A 22,219-nucleotide genomic window follows, 5' to 3' on the forward strand; every position below is an offset into this window, starting at 1 on the left:
AAAATTGTTCCACAGTCTTTCAATAAAAAGGCAAACAGCTGTTGAAGTAAAAGAGTTATATTTGTACAATGAACTGAAACATTATCCTCCACTGGTAGTGGTAACTCTCTACATAAGGCTTGATGGGTGGTGGTAGCCTTCCAGTACTTCACCCTAGTAACCATCCTCCCTGTGTAAGTCTAAGCAGTGAGTATCTATGGAGTGCACACTGTGCGAGTCATCATAGCCAAGCTCAATACTCTTCTATGCCACTACCAACATACACACTTCCAACAGTGGATAACAGTCAGGAGCTGGAATCCTGGCCAAGGGATAGGGAGACTAATTATCAGGCCGCTAGTGCCAAACCTGTTCCGATTAGTTAACTCATCACAAACCAGGAATTAAACCATTGAGTTTCTTGCTCTCAGTTATTCAGTACCACACCATATAGACAGTAAAATTCCCATAAAATGATCTATTCTGTTATTTTGGACCATGGTAAGAAGATTGTTTTCACCGCTTAAATGAAACACGGGATATTTTTTTTGCCATTTCTTCTGGAGATGATAGTATATTGGCGGAATTTTACCGGCACGCCCGCCCCGATCCCAGGCTCGCAGAACGGCATTCTCCGTTGGCCTTGGACGGGCGAGGCGGTAAAATCCCAGCACCTAACTTAGTGGCAAACAGACCAGAATAAAGTGTGAGCATAAATCAGTGCAACAAAAACCCATTAAGGCAAATATCCCAAAAATGGAACAGCTTAGGAAATATCAAAAGGTACAGGGTAAGTCTCACCTGATTGTTTCTCCCGTTGAACATAGGAGGCATTTCAAGCAGCCAAAATGGCTTTCCGACAATTCAAACTGCGGGTACGGAAAACACTTTCTCCCTCTCACCTTGGGCCAGAGTCACTGGATGAAACTGTGATGGGTTATATCATTCGCAATCTGGATCTCTATGATGTCCAGTCCAGCATTAATGTATGTATGAAAATACATTGAAATATGTATCGAGTGTGCTATAGGCTCAATTTGATTTATTATTTACACCTTTTCACTGCTGTTTAAGAGAATTTTAATTTCATAACCTTTCACAGTGGGAGTTAAACTTATGATGTCTTGGTTTGCTAGTCCAGTACCACAGCCACTAGGCTACCGGCCTCACGTCCACCACCATCGTGAAAACTATCATCTGAAAGACTGCCACGTACTCAGATACTCCCGTTAAATTGAATACTTACACAGAAATCAAAAAGAGCTGGAAGAATTTTGAACTTTTCAATCTGAATTGTTGTTTAACAGATCACATTAAAATATTTCTTATTTATTTTGATTAGAAACACTTTAAATATTTCAGAAAAATCTTATGCTTGTAAGGTTTGTCTCATAAGTATCAAAATAAAAGTGATTAGTGAAAAAAGGTAGGACAAGAATAACTAATGCTATCTTCCAGTATTTTAAGAGGTGTTGGATTGCTATCTGAAAAGAAAGAATGTGCAAGATTATGGGGATAAGGCAGGGGAGTGGGATTAGGTTGGCTGCTCTTTCAGCAAGCCAGTACATACTAGACAGGCTGAATGGCCTCCTGCGCTGTAAAGATTCCATGATTTTGTGTTAACTAATGCTTCCACTGAATGGCAGAGGAATTTAACTGAAAGGTTAGTGGTTGAGACCACTCAGAGGAGATATTTTCACTATTTGGGGAGTCAGTTGGCTGGATGGCTGGTTCATGATGCAAGCGCCGCCAATAGCATGGGTTCAATTCCCATACCGGCTAAGGTTATTCATGAAGGCCCCGCTTCTCAACCTTGCCCCTCACCGAGGTGTGGTGATCCTTAGGTTAAAGCACCTTAAAGGGGAGAGCAGACTCTGGTCATCTGGGGCAAAGGTGACTTTACCTTTTTTTGCCTAGAGGAATTTGAAATGTTAAGCATTTGAGTAGCAAAATCAGCAATGATAAACTCATAACCTAGTTTTTTTTTGATATTTGCAAGAGCTGAAAAAATCTGTACAGTGATATCCTTGAATACCCAGACCCATGTCTGTAACTAATACAATTCCCTGAAAACAAACTTAATCAACCCTCAGCCCTTTTTAGTTAATGGTCCATATACATAATGCAGCACAAATTTTAAGTAAAAAAGAAAATTGCAGCCGGGATATATGAAACAAAACAAAACCAAATACTCACCTGATTTTCTTACAAATAGCATTTAAATATTTTAATTAATGTCTTGAGGCGGAATTTTTTTTACAAGTTGACCTATACGGCAGAAAAGAAGAATGAAAAATATCTTTTGTGCCTTTCAATGTAGTCATGGTGATCTTGCCTGTATTTCTTTCTGATTTAATTTGGATTAACATCCCTTCCTTGCTGTTTTTCCCCCTTAACAAGGGGATTCATGTTTTAGTATGGCCGTATCTATTATACCCAGCATACAGAGAAGGCTGAAAAGTCTGGAGGGAGGAATCTCCTCTGGTGTGGTATGAGAGCAATCCAACCCAATCCCAACATTTATTGCCCATCCCTAATTGCGTCAGACAACTGTCAGCCATTCTGAATGGCTGAGAGCTCTGCAGTCCCAACAGTAGCAGTGGCCAGGACCGAGACCACAGTCAGTCACCATATTAGTGTGGGTGGCCTCATGGTGGGGTAGGGAAGCAAAGCATGGAGAGAAAGAAGTGTGAATCTTAATTGAGGGGGGTGGAGCTGGCAGGAGGCAGACCCTGTGGGGTGGGGCCCTGAACAAGGTGATTTTCCAAGCTCCCTCCCTGTCCCTGAGCTCCTTAAGTGGTCATTAATTGCCTGCCGAAGGGTCTGAATTGGGACAGATCAGGCAGGCCAGTCTGGGCCTTGCCCAATCCATTATAAAGTTGCAGAGATGTCAAGGCAGGCAGAAGGACGATGGGAAGGCTATCTGGGGAGTATTATGCGTTCTTCCCCCACCCCTGCACACCCACCAGCAGGAGAATCATAAAATTCTGCCCTATATATTAACATATATTTTAAATGATCTCAACTTAACTCTTCAACACTTGGAAAAATGGCCACACACCCCTTCTAAAAGTCTGTTCTCAATCTCCAACCTTTTGGTAAATTGTTCTAAACTTGCGGCAGCCACTGACTGCAACTAGCTTAAAGTCAAGGTGTGTTGTTATAACTGAAGGCACAGTTTAATTCACTGTATTTTTGGGACATATTTATAGTGGATGAGACATGTTTAAGGTAGCCTGTTTAAAAACAAAAATCATGTTTCAACAGGATGTGATCCGTAACATGAGCGTAAATCCAAAGATTTCCTTTCCACCTGAGGTGGACTTCATATTGATAAGCAGTTTTATCCGTGATGTGTGCCGTCTAGCCTTTGCCATGCAGACGCTGGAGCCCCCGCTTGACGTTGCCTTCACGACAGATGGTGAACTCTTCAATGAGAAAAAGTGAGTGTGGCCTCCATTTTATCACAATGAACAAATGTGTTTGTGGCGGGCAAAATGCCCCCTACACATCTGGAGAAAACGTGTGCTTAGTTACCCACCAGTGTGCAAAGTTGCTGCTGTGTTTTCCTATATCGGAGTGGTGGCTACACTTCAAAAGTACCTCATTGACTATGAAAAACTTTTGAATATTCTGAGATTGTGTAAGGTACTATATAAATGCAAGTCCTTTAAGCCAATCTAGCATTTCATACCAGAGATGTTACATTTATTGGAAGTCCATGAATGGCAAATATTCATAAATCCTAATTGAAGGGGGCTTGCCCTCATTTTGGGGAGGGAAGGAACCTGGAGGGGTTAACTTAATTCCTCACAAGCGCTCATTATGTGGATTGAATGTAAAATTTGTTTTTTTTTTGCACTGTTCTGAGCGCTTGTAGAATTTTAAAGGACATGAACATTTTTTCCACCCTCCAGGTATCGCCGCAGCTATGACTCTGATTTCACCGCTCCACTAGTGGTTTACCACATCTGGCCAGCCCTGATGGAAAATGACATGGTCATTGCTAAGGGAGAAGCATTTACAAAAAGAGGAGCTCTGGTGAGTCGTGGAACCTATAGATAAATGTAGGTGGTTAAAGAAAGACAGCCAATTATGGGCTGTTTTTCTCATCGTTGCATTCAGATTCTCCATGATCAGTTCCCCATCTCTAATCTCCCCCAGCTATCCAGTGTAGCAAGATAAGACCATAAGACATAGGAGCGGAAGTAAGGCCATTCGGCCCATCAAGTCCACTCCACCATTCAATCATGGTTGATTTCAACTCCATTTACCCGCTCTCTCCCCATAGCCCTTAATTCCTCGAGAAATCAAGAATTTATCAATTTCTGTCTTGAAGACGCTCAACGTCTCGGCCTCCACAGCCCTCTGTGGCAATGAATTTCACAGACCTACCACCCTCTGGCTGAAGAAATTTCTCCTCATCTCTGTTCTAAAGTGACTCCCTTTTATTCTAAGGCTGTGCCCCCGCGTCCTAGTCTCCCCTGCTAATGGAAACAACTTCCCTACGTCCATCCTATCTAAGCCGTTCATTATCTTGTAAGTTTCTATTAGATCTCCCCTCAACCTCCTAAACTCCAATGAATATAATCCCACGATCCTCAGACGTTCATCGTATGTCAGGCCTACCATTCCTGGGATCATCCGTGTGAATCTCCGCTGGACCCGCTCCAGTGCCAGTATGTCCTTCCTGAGGTGTGGGGCCCAAAATTGCTCACAGTACTCCAAATGGGGCCTAACCAGTGCTTTATAAAGCCTCAGAAGTACATCCCTGCTTTTGTATTTCAAGCCTCTTGAGATAAATGACAACATTACATTTGCTTTCTTAATTACAGACTCAACCTGCAAGTTTACCTTTAGAGAATCCTGGACTAGGACTCCCAAGTCCCTTTGCACTTTAGCATTATGAATTTTGTCACCGTTTAGAAAATAGTCCATGCCTCTATTCTTTTTTCCAAAGTGCAAGACCTCGCACTTGCCCACGTTGAATTTCATCAGCCACTTCTTGGACCACTCTCCTAAACTGTCTAAATCTTTCTGCAGCCTCCCCACCTCCTCAATACTACCTGCCCCTCCACCTATCTTTGTATCATCGGCAAACTTGGCCAGAATGCCCCCAGTCCCGTCATCTAGATCGTTAATATATAAAGAGAACAGCTGTGGCCCCAACACTGAACCCTGCGGGACACCACTTGTCACCGGTTGCCATTCTTAGAAAGAACCTTTTATCCCAATTCTCTGCCTTCTGTCTGACAGCCAATTGTCAATCCATGTTAGTACCTTGCCTCGAATACCATGGGCTCTTATTTTACTCAGCAGTCTCCCGTGAGGCACCTTGTCAAAGGCCTTTTGGAAGTCAAGATAGATAACATCCATTGGCTCTCCTTGGTCTAACCTATTTGTTATCTCTTCAAAGAACTCTAACAGGTTTGTCAGGCACGACCTCCCCTTACTAAATCCATGCTGACTTGTCCTAATCCGACCCTGCACTTCCAAGAATTTAGAAATCTCATCCTTAACGATGGATTCTAGAATTTTGCCAACAACTGAGGTTAGGCTAATTGGCCTATAATTTTCCATCTTTTTTCTTGTTCCCTTCTTGAACAGTGGGGTTACAACAGCGATTTTCCAATCCTCTGGGACTTTCCCTGACTCCAGTGACTTTTGAAAGATCATAACTAACGCCTCCACTATTTCTTCAGCTATCTCCTTTAGAACTCTAGGATGTAGCCCATCTGGGCCCGGAGATTTATCAATTTTCAGACCTTTTAGTTTCTCTAGCACTTTCTCCTTTGTGATGGCAACCATATTCAGCTCTGCCCCCTGACTTTCCTGAATTGTTGGGATATTACTCATGTCTTCTACTGTGAAGACTGACACAAAGTACTTATTAAGTTCCTCAGCTATTTCCTTGTCTCCCATCACTAGATTACCAGCGTCATTTTGGAGCGGCCCAATGTCTACTTTTGCCTCCCGTTTGTTTTTAATGTATTTAAAGAAACTTTTACTATCATTCCTAATGTTACTGGCTAGCCTACCTTCATATTTGATCCTCTCCTTCCTTATTTCTCTCTTTGTTATCCTCTGTTTGTTTTTATAGCCTTCCCAATCTTCTGACTTCCCACTACTCTTTGCCACATTATAGGCTCTCTCTTTTGCATTCCCTGACTTCCTTTGTCAGCCATGGCTGCCTAATCCCCCCTCTGATAACCTTTCTTTTGTTTGGGATGAACCTCTGCACTGTGTCCTCAATTACTCCCAGAAACTCCTGCCATTGCTGTTCTACTGTCTTTCCCACTAGGCTCTGCTTCCAGTCGATTTTTGTCAGTTCCTCCCTCATGCGCCTGTAATTACCTTTATTTAACTGTAGAACCTTCACATCTGATTCTGCCTTCCTTCTTTCAAATTGCAGACTGAATTCTACCATATTATGATCACTGCTTCCTAAGTGTTCCCTTACTTTAAGATCTTTTATCACGTCTGGCTCATTACATAACACTAAGTCCAGAATAGCCTGTTCCCTCGTGGGCTCCATCACAAGCTGTTCCAAAAAGCCATCCTGTAAACATTCAATGAATTCCCTTTCTTTGGGTCCACTGGCAACATTATTTACCCAGTCCACCTGCATATTGAAATCCCCCATGATCGCTGTGACCTTGCCTTTCTGACATGCCCTTTCTATTTCGTGGTGCATTTTGTGCCCCTGGTCCTGACCACTGTCAGGAGGCCTGTACATAACTCCCATTATGGTTTTTTTGCCTTTGTGGTTCCTCAACTCTACCCACACAGACTCCACATCGTCTGACCCTATGTCGTTTAGTGCTATTGATTTAATTTCATTTCTAATTAACAAGGCAACCCCGCCCCCTCTACCCACCTCTCTGTCTTTTCGATAGGTTGTGAATCCCTGGATGTTTAACTGCCAGTCCTGAACCCCCTGCAACCCTCAGCCAATTGTAGCCTCCTTTACCTCCTTTACCTCCCTGACTTTAATTGCTTCATCACTGGTGGTTGTGCCATCAGCTGCCGTAAGCTCTCGAATTCCCTCCTTAAACCTCTCCACCTATTTGCATCTCTTAAAATGCTTCATGAAACTTATCTCTTTAACCAAGGTTTTGATCACATGTTCTAATATCTCCTTGTATGGTTCCGTGTCAAATGTTGTTTGATAATCTTTCCTGTGAAGCACCTTGGGACATTTTACTACCTTTATGATACTACAGTGCAGCCCCACTTTAACGCGATGGTTGGGGTCCATAAAATATTATCGCGAATGTTATCGGGGTCGTGCTAAATCGGGGTCGCGCTAAATCGCTAAACCGGAAATAGCAAAAAAAAAGGGTCCGTCGCGCAATTGCGTCATATCCGATTTCGCGCTAAATCGGGGCGCGTAAAATCGGGGTTCCACTGTATATAAATGTGCATCGTTGTAACAGGCTAACTTGACTGTAAAGTGGCCACTTCCCCTTTACTTAAAATTTTAGGTAGAGCAGCCTAAGAGGGAAAGGCAACAGCAATCTGAGGCTGCAATGACTCTACTTCACTGGGTCAACAACCGTTCGTCCAAACTGGCACAGCTCATATAACATTTGGAGCCATGTGGAATATAATTCACATGTACTGCCTACTTGCTGCTCACCTAATCTATACTTCATAGCTGTAGATAGAGAGTAGATTCAACATGTAACTTGGCAAAAAACAAAAACTTTTGCCTTTTGAAGAAATAATCTGATGCTTGCTAACCTAATAATGATAAATCACTCCTTGTAACAGATGTGAACTTTGTAACCAGCACATTCATTAAAAAAGAATATTTTTATATTGCTTGGTTGTTAAATTTTGCGAGTCTAGGAAACCACACTGTGGTTTGCGTCTGTTTTCCAAATAAGCTCTTAAGGCTGGTCTAACGTTGTGGCCTCTGCCATTTTAAGGGAGGCTCGCCTGGGTTCCAAGAAGCACCCCTTTATTGTGGGAGTGAGATCCAGTTCATCGATTTTTAAGTATATAATCCCTGTCTCTATTTCTTTCGATAAAATTGGGGATTACTTGTAAAAAAAATCCGTTTTAATTGTACGATTAAAAAGTAATTGCCGTACTTCTTGACAGTAATTTTTTGGGGAGTTTTTACAGAATTGTACTCAGTTACTGTAGAGATAATTCCACGGTAATTATCTATCGGTAACCTTCTCATTTTTATTGACTCAGTGGTCGCCAAGTAAAAGTCGAAGCAGGAGTTCCAGTCCCATCCGTTCCCGCTCTACCAGTCCAACCCGTGCCCTGGTAGGTTATTGTGAAATGTTTCCTACTGTCACCCTGACAATACAAAGTCAGGTTGGACTAACAGTCTTTAACCAAAGCATAACAGACATAGTTAATGCAGATGTGCATGTGTTTTAAATCGACTTCAACATTATCTTGGGTATTGCTGAGGAGAGATAATGGATTGGAGCACTGCATTCGACTGGGATTGTAAATCACCAAATATGCAGGAAACACACACAGACAACACGGTGACTTCAGCCCGGTCAGAGTGCTCTGCTCCTAATTCATGTGCTACGCAAGAATAAGAGGAACAAATTCAATGCAACAGCAGGATTAATTACATGTGAAATGTCAGGCCAGCCGCACAGTTGGGTGTGCACTCCCTGAAGCCGTGCTTTATTCTGCTCAGAATGCTTTAATACTGCTCTGTGGCAACAAGTTTTTTTTCCATTTGTTCAAGGGGTCTGGGCATCACCGTGAAGCCAGGCCAGTATTTATTGCCCATCCCCAGTTACCCTTGAGAAGGTGTTGGTGAGCCACCTTCTTGAACTGCTGCAGTCCATGTGGTGTAGGTACACCCACGGCACTGTTAGCCAATTGACAATTTTCACCTCAATGCTTTAAACTGGGAACAATCTTTTTCTGCCTCCTTCAGTCTCTTTTGAGTGGCAACCTGCTGTCTGCCCTCCTTTTGAAATAGATCTGAGTTGCCAGGGGTGAATCATCTATTGATTTTCATCATCTTTTCCCAGTACACAAATAGCTAGGCCCGGATTCCATGCCTCTATCCACATTAGAAAGGAGGCGAGGTGGGAATTTGAAATGGCGAGCAGGACCCGATTTCTAGGATTCCTGCCCCCATTCCCATTTCCAGCAATGTTTTGCCATTTTGGGATAAGGGTGCGGGTAGTAAGCGCACACTCTGCACTCCCAAGTTGGGGATGGGCACCTCATCATATCACCCAGCAACTTCTGTGGAGTCTGGCCAGCTTTCTCCAGGACTGGTGGTTCATAGCTCCTCAGAGGAGTCGTGAACCAGTGTCTGGATTCCGAAAGCTTTTGACAGGTCAGTTTTTAAAGAGAATGGCAATAGCTTTTTAATGCCCTCTCATATCCCCCACATCACCTCCATGACCCCTGACTAGATCATCCCATCTCCTTCATGGAAATCTGGCCCCTAATCTCTGTTCTGTACCTTGACTGGCAGTACAGCTGAGATCAGGAACTGACTGTGTAAAGATTCACCACAGAGCAGCAACATGCAGCACCATATTATTTGCTTTAAGATATTTTGCAATTTAAAAATCCAGAATTGGAAACTATTATTTTCTTTTGGAATGCAATAAATGCACTGATAACTAGAACTGCATTACATATTCATTTTGTTGCTAGTTTACAGCTTTTACTGCACAGTTTTGGAAAAACAATGAACGGGCTGGATTTATTCCAGTCCGTATTGGTGGGAAACATGGCAGCCAGGCATGCGTTAATCTCGCGGTGGCATCAATACCTCCCCCAGTGAAGGTGGAGAGCGGAGGGCTGATGTGGGATTCACAGCTGCCAGCAGGATGTAATTAGGCTCATCAATAAACTAATTGACACTCATTATCCTCAGCCCATCATCATTTGGTAATGGCTCAGGGGTAAGATGGGGGCCACACAGGTCTGCTGCCTTGGGGTGCTGGGAGGGTCTGGTATCGGGCACCCTGTCCGATTGAGGGTCCTTGTACTAGATTGTGGGATGGCCACTGAAAGCCATCGCTCACTCATGCCTCCGACATTCCTGATCCCCATCTCACCTTCACTCACCTTTTGGCCTGGGATCCCACGATGATTATGGGTCCCCCGAGTGGGGACTCTCTCACCAGCTACTCCTACAGGCATTGGCACCATGAGGAGCTACCAGTCTCTCATTAGCTGGCACTTCTTGCAGGTGGGATTTCCACTGCCGAGGGCTTCAAACACTGGGAAGGCCACTTAAGTGCCTGAAAGGCATTTGTTTCTATCAGGCCTCCCCCATGGAACTGACTCCGTACTCCAACTGGTGGAGCAGACCCCCATGGGTCCACAGAATCCGAGCCAAGTATCAGTACCATTACAATCACACATTACCTATGAGTTATTCAAAACCTCATTCAGAATGGCCACATACGTACACATTTTCTGCAAAAGGTTGCAGGATGGATGTATTGGCTTTAGAGAGGTTCATTGTAGAATCCCCAGAATTATACCAGAGCTTTAAGGGTTAACAGATAAAGTCTATAAATGTTTATATTCTCTTGAGCTTATAAAGTTGAGAGGTGATCTAATTGAGATCTTTAAAATGATCAAGGGAGTCTTACTGATGCTCGTGCTAGCCGCAGTCAGGTTTCTAAAATGCAGCGTTCTCATTAGCAGATAAATGCCATGAGTCTGGTTTTGTGACCTGCACTTGCTTGGCTCTGTGACCCCAACAAAGCCTCTCAAAATCAGAACCACAGTTGCTAAAGAGGCACAGCACTCCACCTTGGGAGCAGAGTATCCACAGGGGATAAGCATTAATCTAGATTACCTGGCCCATGGCCAATTCAACAGTTGGTCTGGCTTTAATTTGTATTTCTGATATAATCCTTGAGATAACTGTTTCAGGCAAATGATGGATCTAGTGAATATTCCTAGCTGTGCTGCTCTGCTGGAAGCTGTAGTCATCCATGATACAACTTTTCAACATTACACCAAGGATGAAAATCTCTTTTAACCATCGGGCCCTTCAATAGTGCCTAATGTAAATAAGAAGCTCAGTCAATACTGGGTTAACTTGGTATTGTTGTCCACCTAGCATCTTTGAGGCAGCTCCATCGAGTGTTGCTAAAATCATTAAATCATTAGGTTGGATGTTTGAGCTGCATTGTGTGGGTTTGATGATTGTGACTATTCTTGACTGTGCTCCTTGTGTATTCATTAATCATTTCTTCTTTCATGCAGTAAGAGTGCACAGCTGTTTTGCAGCTGCAAGATTGAAGTTCACGTTTTATCTCATGTCTTTTACAGTCTTCCCGAAGCCGTAGTCCTTCCCCCATCAGACGAAGCATTAGTCCCAGTAAGTGTGAAGGCATTTTTAATGTAGCAATATGGAATTATTTAGAGGTTAATTCTTGAATATATGATTTAATCATCAAAGTGATTTAACTACTTCTGTAGCCAGGATTATGTGTGTGTGTGTGTGTGTGTGTAAGATGTCTTGTTGTATTATGCCAGTGCAGCTGCTAACCAAGGTGTGCTGTCACCGATCTATGCTCAGGGAAGCAAGCAGGATGCTCGAGGCTGGTACAAATCTAAGAGGACTGCTGATGACCCCCTGGGGAAATATGACAAGGAAGTTGAGAAATCAACAGCTGGAATTCTCCAGTCCCTGTGCAGTGAATGGCTGAGCGCCACATTCGCCGTTCTCATTGGCAGTGGTAGCGAGATCTGTGAGACCGGAGAATTCTGGCCAACGTCTCCTTGGTAGAAGTCCCTAAAATGGTCACAGCAAGTTGATGGAGAAGGTGGAGAATCAAATGATTAAAATGAAAGTTGGTTATAACTTTCAAAGGTTTACTTGCATTTGTCTTTTTGAGGGCTGTAATTAGTTCTTATTTTTTGAGGATGTGGCTTATTGTTTGTGTTTCAAAACACTCACTAAAAAGTAGCTAATCAAACTGCATTACACCCCCTTTATCCTTTACACCTTTGCAAGTGTCGGGTAAATCCAAAGCTTTTTTTTGAACGTGATAGATTGGCCTTAATGTTGCATAGTTTTAGCGAGTGAACACCTGGATTCAACAGTTAACACCCATTAAAACAACAAAGAAAGCAATTCACATCAATAAGTCAGAGGTTCACGTGGGGAGCATTAGCTGAGAAATTGGGGATTTTGCATAAATGAATGGAATGTGCGCTTACGACTTTGTTCCTAGTGTGAATGTCGCTCTATTGCTCGGGGAACATCCAACTCTCCACAATAAATTCAGACACTAATAACAGCGATGTATTTGTAAGGCCATTGAGTTAAAACAAGGGAACAAGGCTGGTGATGATAGTGGTGCATTTTTGTTCCAAGTCCTAAAGTTGGAGTCATTAACATAACGTAATATGTGCATCCACTGCACTTAACATAATATGTGCATCCACTGCACTAATGGTGCTCCCCATCCTGTGGGTAAGCAAGAATATTGAAGCCTGGGCAGAGTGTGTCATGGTCGAGGAGTGGAAATTTAAAAAGGGAAATGCCACCATTTCACTCACGCTGCAAATACGTTACTATCAGATAAATAGCATTAGGATCACATGGTCTCAAAAATGTAAGTGGGCAGGCCATCAACTGACCACCAGGCATGTGGATCTAGCAGAATGTTCTTTCAGGAAATGTTGTCCCTTCAGTCCTGCCTCTTTCACTGAAGTCAGGATGGAAGAGGTAAAGGCAAGAAATTCCTTTCAACTGTTTGCTTCCTGGTCAAAGAGAAAGTGTGGAGCCCCGGAGAAACTGGGTGACAGACCAAATTCAGCCACTTCCCCATACCACCTGGTATACCTCAGCCTCTTGCCCTTCCATGTGTCTGAATTTTAGGTTAACAATTCTCCGTAATATGTTTCGAGGGGAGAATTCAGATGATTGAAAGAGCTGTCAAAGTGAATGCAAACTAACTATCCATTTTGTCCGAAGTACTCCTGTATCTTGCAGTACAATGTGTATTTTTCTAACTGCTGCATTAAATATAATTCCAGACACTATCTTGCTAAAAGATGTTGCAGCTTTAAGACATTATGTGGGCAGACACAAGCCCCACAGAGTGCAACTGGAGACCAAAGCATTTGAAATTGTCTTTTGTGTCGTACCATTGGGTTCTAAGGAAACATGTTGATTGAAATAATTGCCAGTTTCTCATAGTTTTAGGCTGAACATGAACTAAAACATCAAAGGCAGCATGGCAGTGGTTTTGTAGATTTTTATTGGTTAATGTTTTGTCACGACATTGTGCTAGGCGGATTCAGATGGACAGTCCCTTCGTGTCGGAATGCTTGTTCAGGTGGCCATATCAGAGGTAGATACTAGAACAGTTTTTCCAATGACAACACTGACTGAGAACATCCGATACCCCTAGTGCAAGTGTAACAGATTCATAGTGAGAAAACTGCAGTCATAACGAAGGGACAATACAAAGCGATCCCATCTGGAGAAGAACACCAAGTCCATTGATGGACGGACAGTTCAATTCCTTACACTTTGTTTATAATTTTCTCTCTTCCCTTTCTGTCAATGTCAGTGACATACACTGGGCTATGATTCTGTTACTGTTTTCAGCCCTCTGCTACCTCATTAATTGGTGATCCTTCACGCTTAAGCCTTAATATTTGGTGCTGCAAGTAGGTGGGGTTTTGGGGCTGAATACAGTCCTATCCTTTTGGATATCTGTACGCGTGGACATTCTGTCAATATGCTGAGTAATGTTCAGGAATGGGAACCCTGGCTGTTTTTATTTTCTTTCCCTAATCCTAGCTAACTCCACATACAGGGATCAAACCAAGAATCTTCCTCTCTCACTGACTGGTATCCTGTGTGACTGTGACCACAGTCCCTTCTCTACCTCTGCATAGATTTTTACATTTTATTGAGTTCTCCATCCTACTTCGCTGTGACCTCTTTTGGTCCCGCCCGGGGGGGGGGTTTCTCCCAAAAAAAATTCAGGTGTCGAATTCGCGTAAAAACTGGAGTAAATCCCACTGGTTTTTTCCAGTGGGAATTTCAAAATGAATCTTCCACACTGCAGAGTGCACCAGTGTGAATCCTGTTAAAAATCAATGGGTGGGGCCTATTCCCACTGGAGAGGCCGGCAGCATAGTGTTGAGTGGGCCACTGCGCATGTGCCGATCTGCTGGCCTCCTGATCGCTGGCCAACTTGATCGCCTGGCCAGCCCCGCAACTCCTGTCTGCTGACCCCCCCGGATGTGTCCGGGCCAGCCTCACCACCCACCACGCACCCCCACCCCCGGCCTGCCTCGATCTCCACCCCCCCCCCCCCCCCCCCCCCCCCCCCCCCCCCATCCCTGATCTCCCAAGCTCTCTCCTCCCCCTTCTGAGATTTCAGTCTCAGGCCCGCTAATTATATGTAAAAGAGATTGAAATGCACATTTGCACAAATTATACAGCTCCGGGCCAGAAGGAGGCCATGGCGCCCAGCGGGGAGCCCACGAAATGGCCCCAGCTTGGGTCTCCTGGCCAGCTGCGCTACGAAAGCAGCGCAGTGGGCTGGGAGAATTGCGCCCCCTTATTTCAGTCCTTGTCTCTCTCAACGTTTCGCCTCCTGCCTCCTATTCCTAATTTACATCCTGTCAGCGATATCATTCACAAACATGGGCCCAGCTTCCACATCTGACCCATAGTATTAATTGCTCATGTCCTTCATTTTTTGCTAAGCTGTTTAATTGCCTGCTACATGAGTTAGAATAGGAATGTCCAACTTTTCACATGAGTGGCCACATTTCAATGTGTTTTTCTCACTCATGGGACCAGTGAGCAAATTTTGGAAAGATAATAAGATTAGGAATTTATCTTGCTGTTAATCAAAATAATAAAAATGTGCATTTTTAAGAATCAGTTTCAAATATGAAGATGAATTTATTAACTTGGTGAGAATTTGAAATCCAGCAGTTGCTTGTTTGGGAGCCAGTGCAGTGCAGGGGGTGATGGCTGAATGAAACTTGTACAAGTTAGTCCTGAGATGGTGAAGGGTGCTGAAACACAAGCTCTTTATTCTTCTTGGTTTCTCACTTTCTCTTCCACTGTTCTCTAAAGACTGGACAAATCTAACCTGACATTTGAATCCAATTGCGTTGGTACATTAATTCTTTAAAAGCTTATAAAATGGAATTAATTTTCTGCTCTAACACGGCTGTATCTTGTGTAAGCAGCCTACTCCCTGCTTGCAGGGCCAGCACTCGAACTAGCTCACTGCAGTGAGCCTCGAAGGTTGATTGAAGACTGTTGACCGATAGCCCAGACTGACAATCAATGACTGTCAATGGCAATTAAATCACTGAAGGACAGAATCGTCAGTGTTTCTGCATGAGCACTTTCTGCTAGGGACCAGTGAGACTGGCCCAAAGCCTCTCCCAGAGAGTTGGTGCTCTAACTCCAGGCTCACAGCCCACTGGAGTTTCCCAACCCAAAGAAAGATGCAACTCGGGCACAAATCCGATTAAAAAGAAACAGAATCAGAGCAGTAATTTGGAAACAAACAAGGAAAGGTGATGATGTTGTGGTAATGTTACTGGACAGATAATCCAGAGGCCTAGGCTAATGTCCAGGGGATAAAAGCAAATTACTGCAGATGCTGGAATCTGAAACCAAAAGAGAAAGCTTTGACAAAGGGTCATCTGGAGAAGGGTCATCTGGAGAATTGGCGGCACGATAGCACAGTGGTTAGCACTGCTGTTTCACAGCTCCAGGGGCCTGGGTTCGATTCCCGGCTTGGGTCACTGTCTGTGTGGAGTTTGCACATTCTCCCCGTGTCTGCGTGGGTTTCCTCCGGGTGCTCCGGTTTCCTCCCACAATCCAAAGATGTGCAGGTTAAGTTGATTGGCCATGATAAAATTGCCCCTTAGTGTCCTGAGATGTGTAGGTTAGAGGGATTAGCGGGTGGATATGGGGGTAGGGCCTGGGTGGGATTGTGGTCGGTGCAGACTCGATGGGCCAAATGGCCTCTTTCTGCACTGTAAGGTTTCTGTGATTCTACGGACTCGAAACGTCAGCTCTTTTCTCTCCTTACAAATGCTGCCAGACCTGCTGAGATTTTCCAGCATTTTCCCTAATGTTCAGGGGGTATGGGTTCAAATCCCACCATAGTCGCTTGTGGACTTTAAATTCCAGAATAGAGCTAGTCTGAGGAAAAGTAACCATGACCAATTGTTGCTAAAAACCCAAGTGGTTCACTAATGTCCTTTGGGGAAGGAAATCTGCCATCCTTACCTGGTTTGGCCTTCATGTGACTCCAGACCCACATGGAGTCTGTGGTTGACTCTTAACTGCCCTCTGCAATAACCCAGCAAGCTACTCATTTCAAGGGAAATTAGGGATGGCCAACAAATGCTGGCCTTTCCGGTGACATAAGCAATAAAGAAAAATAAAATAAAAGCAGATCCACAAATTTCCTGCTATTCTGAAACTCAACATTTCAAATCATTGCTTGCTGCTTACAGGAAATTGACAGAATCATTTGAGAATTGCCGGAGAAATTACATATCAATTTCAATTCATTCCCACAGACAAAAACCCCCCTGCAGCCTTACACCTCAGGCAGACAAACACTCCCTCGCAGCCCCTTCATATCTCAGGCAGATAAAACACTCCCTTGCAGCCACGTGTCTGTGCTCTGCAGATATACACCCCCTCACAGCCTTGTTCCCCTGGCAGACAAACACTCCCTTGCAGCCTTGTTCCCCAACGTCCCATCTCTGTTGGATAAATGGCCATGCACAACCTCTCAAGCCCTGTAACCCCCCAACCACCCCCACCCCCCCCACCCACCTGCTGCCCCCCAGCACCACCACCCCCCCAGACTCACCACTGCTACTGCTCTGGGAGCTCATCATCATCATCTTCTCACTGCTTTCTGCTCCTGGATTTTTCCCTCCTGTATTTGCTGCTGATGCCTTTACAAGTTGCTCTGTCTTCAAACCTGCCAAGTAAGAAGTCTAACAACACCAGGTTAAAGTCCAACAGGTTTATTTGGTAGCAAACGCCACTAGCTTTCGGAGCGTGCTGCTCCTTCGTCAGGTGGAGTGGGAGATCTGCTCACAAACAGGGCATACAGAGACACAAACTCAATTTACAGAATAATGGTTGGAATGCGAGTCTTTACAGCTAATCAAGTCTTAAAGGTACAGACAATGTGAGTGGAGAGAGCATTAAGCACAGGTTAAAGAGATGTGTATTGTCTCCAGACAGGATAGCTAGTGAGATTTTGCAAGTCCAGGCAAGTTGTGGGGGTCACAGATAGTGTGACATGAACCCAAGATCCCGGTTGAGGCCGTCCTCATGTGTGCGGAACTTGGCTATCAGTTTCTGCTCAGCGACTCTGCGCTGTCGTGTGTCGTGAAGGCCGCCTTGGAGAACGCTTACCCGAAGATCAGAGGCCGAATGCCCGTGACCACTGAAGTGCTCCCCAACAGGAAGAGAACAGTCTTGCCTGGTGATTGTCGAGCGGCGTTCATTCATCCGTTGTCGTAGCGTCTGCATAGTTTCCCCAATGTACCATGCCTCGGGACATCCTTTCCTGCAGCGTATCAGGTAGACAACGTTGGCCTAGTTGCAAGAGTATGTACCGTGTACCTGGTGGATGGTGTTCTCACGTGAGATGATGGCATCTGTGTCGATGATCCAGCACGTCTTGCAGAGGTTGCTGTGGCAGGGTTGTGTGGTGTCGTGGTCACTGTTCTCCTGAAGGCTGGGTAGTTTGCTGCGGACAATGGTCTGTTTGAGGTTGTGCGGTTGTTTGAAGGCAAGAAGTGGGGATGTAGGGATGGCCTTGGCGAGATGTTCGTCTTCATCAATGACATGTTGAAGGCTCCGGAGGAGATGTCGTAGCTTCTCTGCTCTGGGGAAGTACTGGACGACGAAGGGTACTCTGTCCACCGTGTCCCGTCTTCAAATCATTCAAAGTCTTCTGAGGAGGTCGGTGCGGTTTTTCGCTGTGGCGCATCGGAACTGTCGATTGATGAGTTGAGCGCCATATCCTGTTCTTATGAGGGCATCTTTCAGTGTCTGGAGGTGTCTGTTGCGATCCTCCTCATCCGAGCAGATCCTGTGTATATGGAGGGCTTGTCCGTAGGGGATGGCTTCTTTAACGTGTTTAGGGTGGAAGCTGGAGAAGTGGAGCATTGTGAGGTTGTCCGTGGGCTTGTGGCACAGTAAGGTGCTGAGGTGACTGTCCTTAATGGAGATGCGTGTGTCCAAGAATGCAACCGATTCCAGAGAGTAGTCCATGGTGAGTCTGATGATGGGATGGAACTTGTTGATGTCATCATAGAGTTGTTTCAGTGATTGTTCACCATGAGTCCAAAGGAAGAAAATGTCATCGATGTATCCAGTGTATAGCATCGGTTGAAGGTCCTGTGCGGTGAAGAAGTCTTGTTCGAACCTGTGCATGAAGATGTTGGTATATTGAGGTGCGAATTTGGTCCCCATGGCTGTTCTGTGTGTCTGGATGAAGAACTGGTTGTTGAAGGTGAAGACATTGTGGTCCAGGATGAAGCGGATGAGTTGTAAAATTCAAACCTGCTAGCCATGGAGCACAAAATCTCGCCCATTAAGTCTATATTGTATCTCCCTAATACTTCCCACTTTATCACCTCTTCTGTATTAAATTCCATTTGCCATTTGTCTACCAATTCTGCTAGCTTGTCTGTCTCCTGTTGCAGTCTATTAGTATCCTCCAAACTTCTTGTTTTTGGCAAATTTTGAAATTTTGCTCTGCACTTCAATTTCAAAGTCATTTATATATTTTGCTACACCAGTGTCAACCATCCTCCAGTCTGAAAAATAAACATCTACCACGACTGGCTGCTTTCTTTTCTTAAGTCAATTGTTTTATCCAGTTGTTAACTAGCCTTTTAAGTGGTACTTTGTCAGACACTTCCTTAAAATCCATATAGACAACATCCACTGCGTTTCGTTCATCAACCTTCTCTGTTACTACTTCAAAACATTCAATTAGATTAGTCAAACCTGACCTGTCCTTTATGCATCCCTGCTGGCTGGTGTTAATTAACTAAAACTTCTTCAAGTCGCTGCAGGTTCCACCCCCGATTGTTTCTAAAACCTTACCAACCTTATCCACTATTGATATCAAACGAACTGACCTGGAGTTAGTAGGACTGTCCTTTACAATCTTTCTTGAATAAGCATGTCACATTTGCCACTCTGCAATCTTCTAGTAACCACCCCATCCCGCACCACCATACCTAGGGGCGATTGAATGATTATGGCAAGCCCTTACATTGTCTCCACCCCCAATTGCTTTAGCAACTTGGAATGCAAGCCATTCAGACCAGTGTCTTATCCACTCTAAGCGTTGCCCAGCCTTTCCAGTGCCTCTTCCCTTTGTTTTCACTCCCTCCTTTATCCCTGTTTCTATCGAATTTTTGTCAAATTCCCCTCTCCTTAGTAAACACCATTGCAAAGTGCTTGTTAAGTATTCTAGCCATGCTCTGTGACTCTGAGCATTTCATAGATTCATAGAATCCCTGCAGTGCAGAAGGAGGCCATTTGGCCCATCAAGTCTCACCGACCACAATCCCACCTAGCCCCTATCCCCATAACACTGTGTATTTAAGCTGCTAGTCCCCCTGACACTAAGTGGCAATTTAGCATAGCCAATCAACTTAACCTGCACATCTTTGGACTGTGGGAGGAAACCAGAGCACCCGGAGGAAACCCACGCAGACACGATGAGAATGTGCAAACTCCACACAGACAGTCACCCAAGCTGGGAATCAAACCCAGGTCCCAGGCATTGTGAGGCAGCAGTGCTAACCACTGTGCTGCCACCGTGCCACCCATTATCACCCTCATTGTCCCTAATAGGACCCACTCCAACTCTTACTGCCCGCTTATGGTGCTGAAACCTGGGAATGAAGCAGGGACCTTTAAATTGGACTGAAATTGAGGTCCATCTATCTAAAAAAATATACTAGGTTCTTACTTAATCACAAGCAATCACATTGTAAACACGTGTGAAAAAACCACTGCAGCTTTAAGCAGATTTCTGACGAACTGTTTGCACTGAGCATTTTCTTTTTCAATTCTACTGCAGGATTTTATAAATTTTATAATGAATAGAGCTAGATATTACAACAATTTCTCTTCAAAATGTTTTCGTAAAAATATCAGTTAGTGGCCAACTATTGAATTATTACAACTATTTGCATTATTACCATACATTCATTTTGTATCTGACTTAAATTCAAAACTGTAATACTTTAATAAGTTCCAGTCAGGACAATATAATTCTCTTTTTTTTTCTCAGCAGCTGGTTTAACTTTAATTTACAAAAGGTTTATGGCAGCTATGTTGACCCACTTAAGTAACTTATAAGATTTACTAGCAAAGCAGAGCGACTAACCAAGAAAAATTAACACTTGGTTTTTTTTTTGTGCTTAAGCAGGACACTGAAGGAATCTTAAGTTCAAGAATTAACAGATTGATGGACCTCTGAAAGCATCTGGAGTGTAATCGGCAGAACTAAATTAATGTGAATAATCTGCATGTTCTCTTCTTCTGAGAAAGGGATACAATCCTCTATTGTTTGTTTCTTGAGCGTGTTGCTTAATAGTTGTGAATTATTAAATACATACCTTGTACAGTATCATAAACCTTACCTTATAGGTCATATTTATTTAACAAGACCTATGGGTGCATATTCAGTTGGCAGGGCACGTGATAAGGCAGTTAAGAAGTGTATGGAATATTTGGCTTGGCATTGAATACAAAAACAAGGAAGTTATGTTAAATCTTTACAAATCTCTGGTTAGACCTCAGCTAGAGTTTTGTGTACAATACTGTTTCCTCTCACAGATAGGTCGATAGCCAGAGGTTATAGATTTAAAATAATTGTGTGGAAAAATAATTCTCCTCATTTCATCTCTAGTTCTGTGTCAAGAGGGTTGTTAAGAACTGGAACACGCTACCTGAAAAGGTGGTGGGATCAGTCTCCATAGAAACTTTCAGAAGGTAATTAGACATATATTTGAAGAGACCTTATTTGATGCAAAAAAGCAGGGATGTGAGAGAAAATTGAACAGTTTTGGAAGTAGTGGCACAACATAATGGGTCAAATGGCCTCATTCTGTGCTGTAGGATTCAGTGATTCAACGACAAAATGTGGGCAATGCATTCCTGACTTTGTGGTTGTTGTGATCACAAAATACATTAATAGACAGGAAAGACATTCAGCTGAAAGTATAAAACATAAACAAGTTAATCTCCCCTTTAATTGTAGGAATAACAAAATGTTCTTTCAAAATCATGAGGTTTGTTTTTTTAAAGTCTTGAACACTATAAACTGAGCACAACATCAAACTGGAAGCAAAATGCTGCAGGTGCTGGAAATCTGAAATACAAACAGAAAATGCTGGAAACTCTCAAAGTCTGGCAGCATCGGCAGAGAGACCATATGACGTGGGGGGAGAAGGTAGCATTAATATTTCAGCGCAAGCATCCTTTGTCGGAACTGTTAAAAGATTCTAATGAAAGGTCATTGTCCTGAAATGTTAGCGGAACCCTCCTCTCTGCACAGAGGCTTTGTGACCTGCTGAGTTTTTCCCGACAATATTAAGCAGGTTTTTGTACTATTTAAACTAGGGCCGTTGGTGCCCGATACATGGTGCTGAATATGTAACACACAGGTAAAATAGTTTCGTGTTTGACTGTAATCTGGAATGTTTCAAATCATTCAAAGTTTTACACTTGTGCTAATTTTGATTGTATAATGGCTCTTTAAAGAGTCGCAATGTTTTAGATTTTTTTTGGAAAATATTACAGCTATTTTACATGATAACCTGCGGTTTAAAAAGGCATTAACTCTCACGACTATCAGTGACCCAACAGGATCGAAAGGGGAAGTAAGAACACTTCCATATTGTTCTGCAATAGGAAAATGTTTTAAATTGCCAAGCTATTTGGTCCAGGCAGCAGGATTATAATTCAGCAGAGTTTACAACATTGCTCTGTTAACTTTGGTCAATGGAATGGAATAGCAAACTTCAACTATTTTCAAATGATTCCTATAGACCATTCCATCCCACATTTCTCTCCTTAAGTTCCTTCATTTACTTTCAGCTCGAAGCTTTTCTCCATTATTTTGCTTCTATTTTAATGTCATAATCCCATTTCATAATATTTACCAGCTTTTGTCCTTCTCCCCTGATTTCTATTGGTCTGTTTGAAAGGTAATATTCTAGT

At 43.5% G+C, this 22,219-nt stretch overlaps 1 protein-coding gene across 1 annotated transcript in view; it reads left to right on the forward strand.

The window, feature by feature from the left end:
• spata18 (spermatogenesis associated 18) overlaps positions 1-22,219 on the forward strand; it is a 90,116-nt gene that overhangs the window by 31,774 nt on the left and 36,123 nt on the right. The window contains exons 8-12 of the mRNA XM_078238423.1: positions 807-965; positions 3,247-3,422; positions 3,897-4,020; positions 8,185-8,259; positions 11,272-11,320. Coding sequence (XP_078094549.1) covers positions 807-965; positions 3,247-3,422; positions 3,897-4,020; positions 8,185-8,259; positions 11,272-11,320 — 583 coding nt within the window. The remainder of the gene's footprint in view (positions 1-806; positions 966-3,246; positions 3,423-3,896; positions 4,021-8,184; positions 8,260-11,271; positions 11,321-22,219) is intronic.

This window comes from Mustelus asterias, chromosome 1 (genome assembly GCF_964213995.1).
Source record: "Mustelus asterias chromosome 1, sMusAst1.hap1.1, whole genome shotgun sequence".
NCBI lineage: Eukaryota > Metazoa > Chordata > Chondrichthyes > Carcharhiniformes > Triakidae > Mustelus > Mustelus asterias.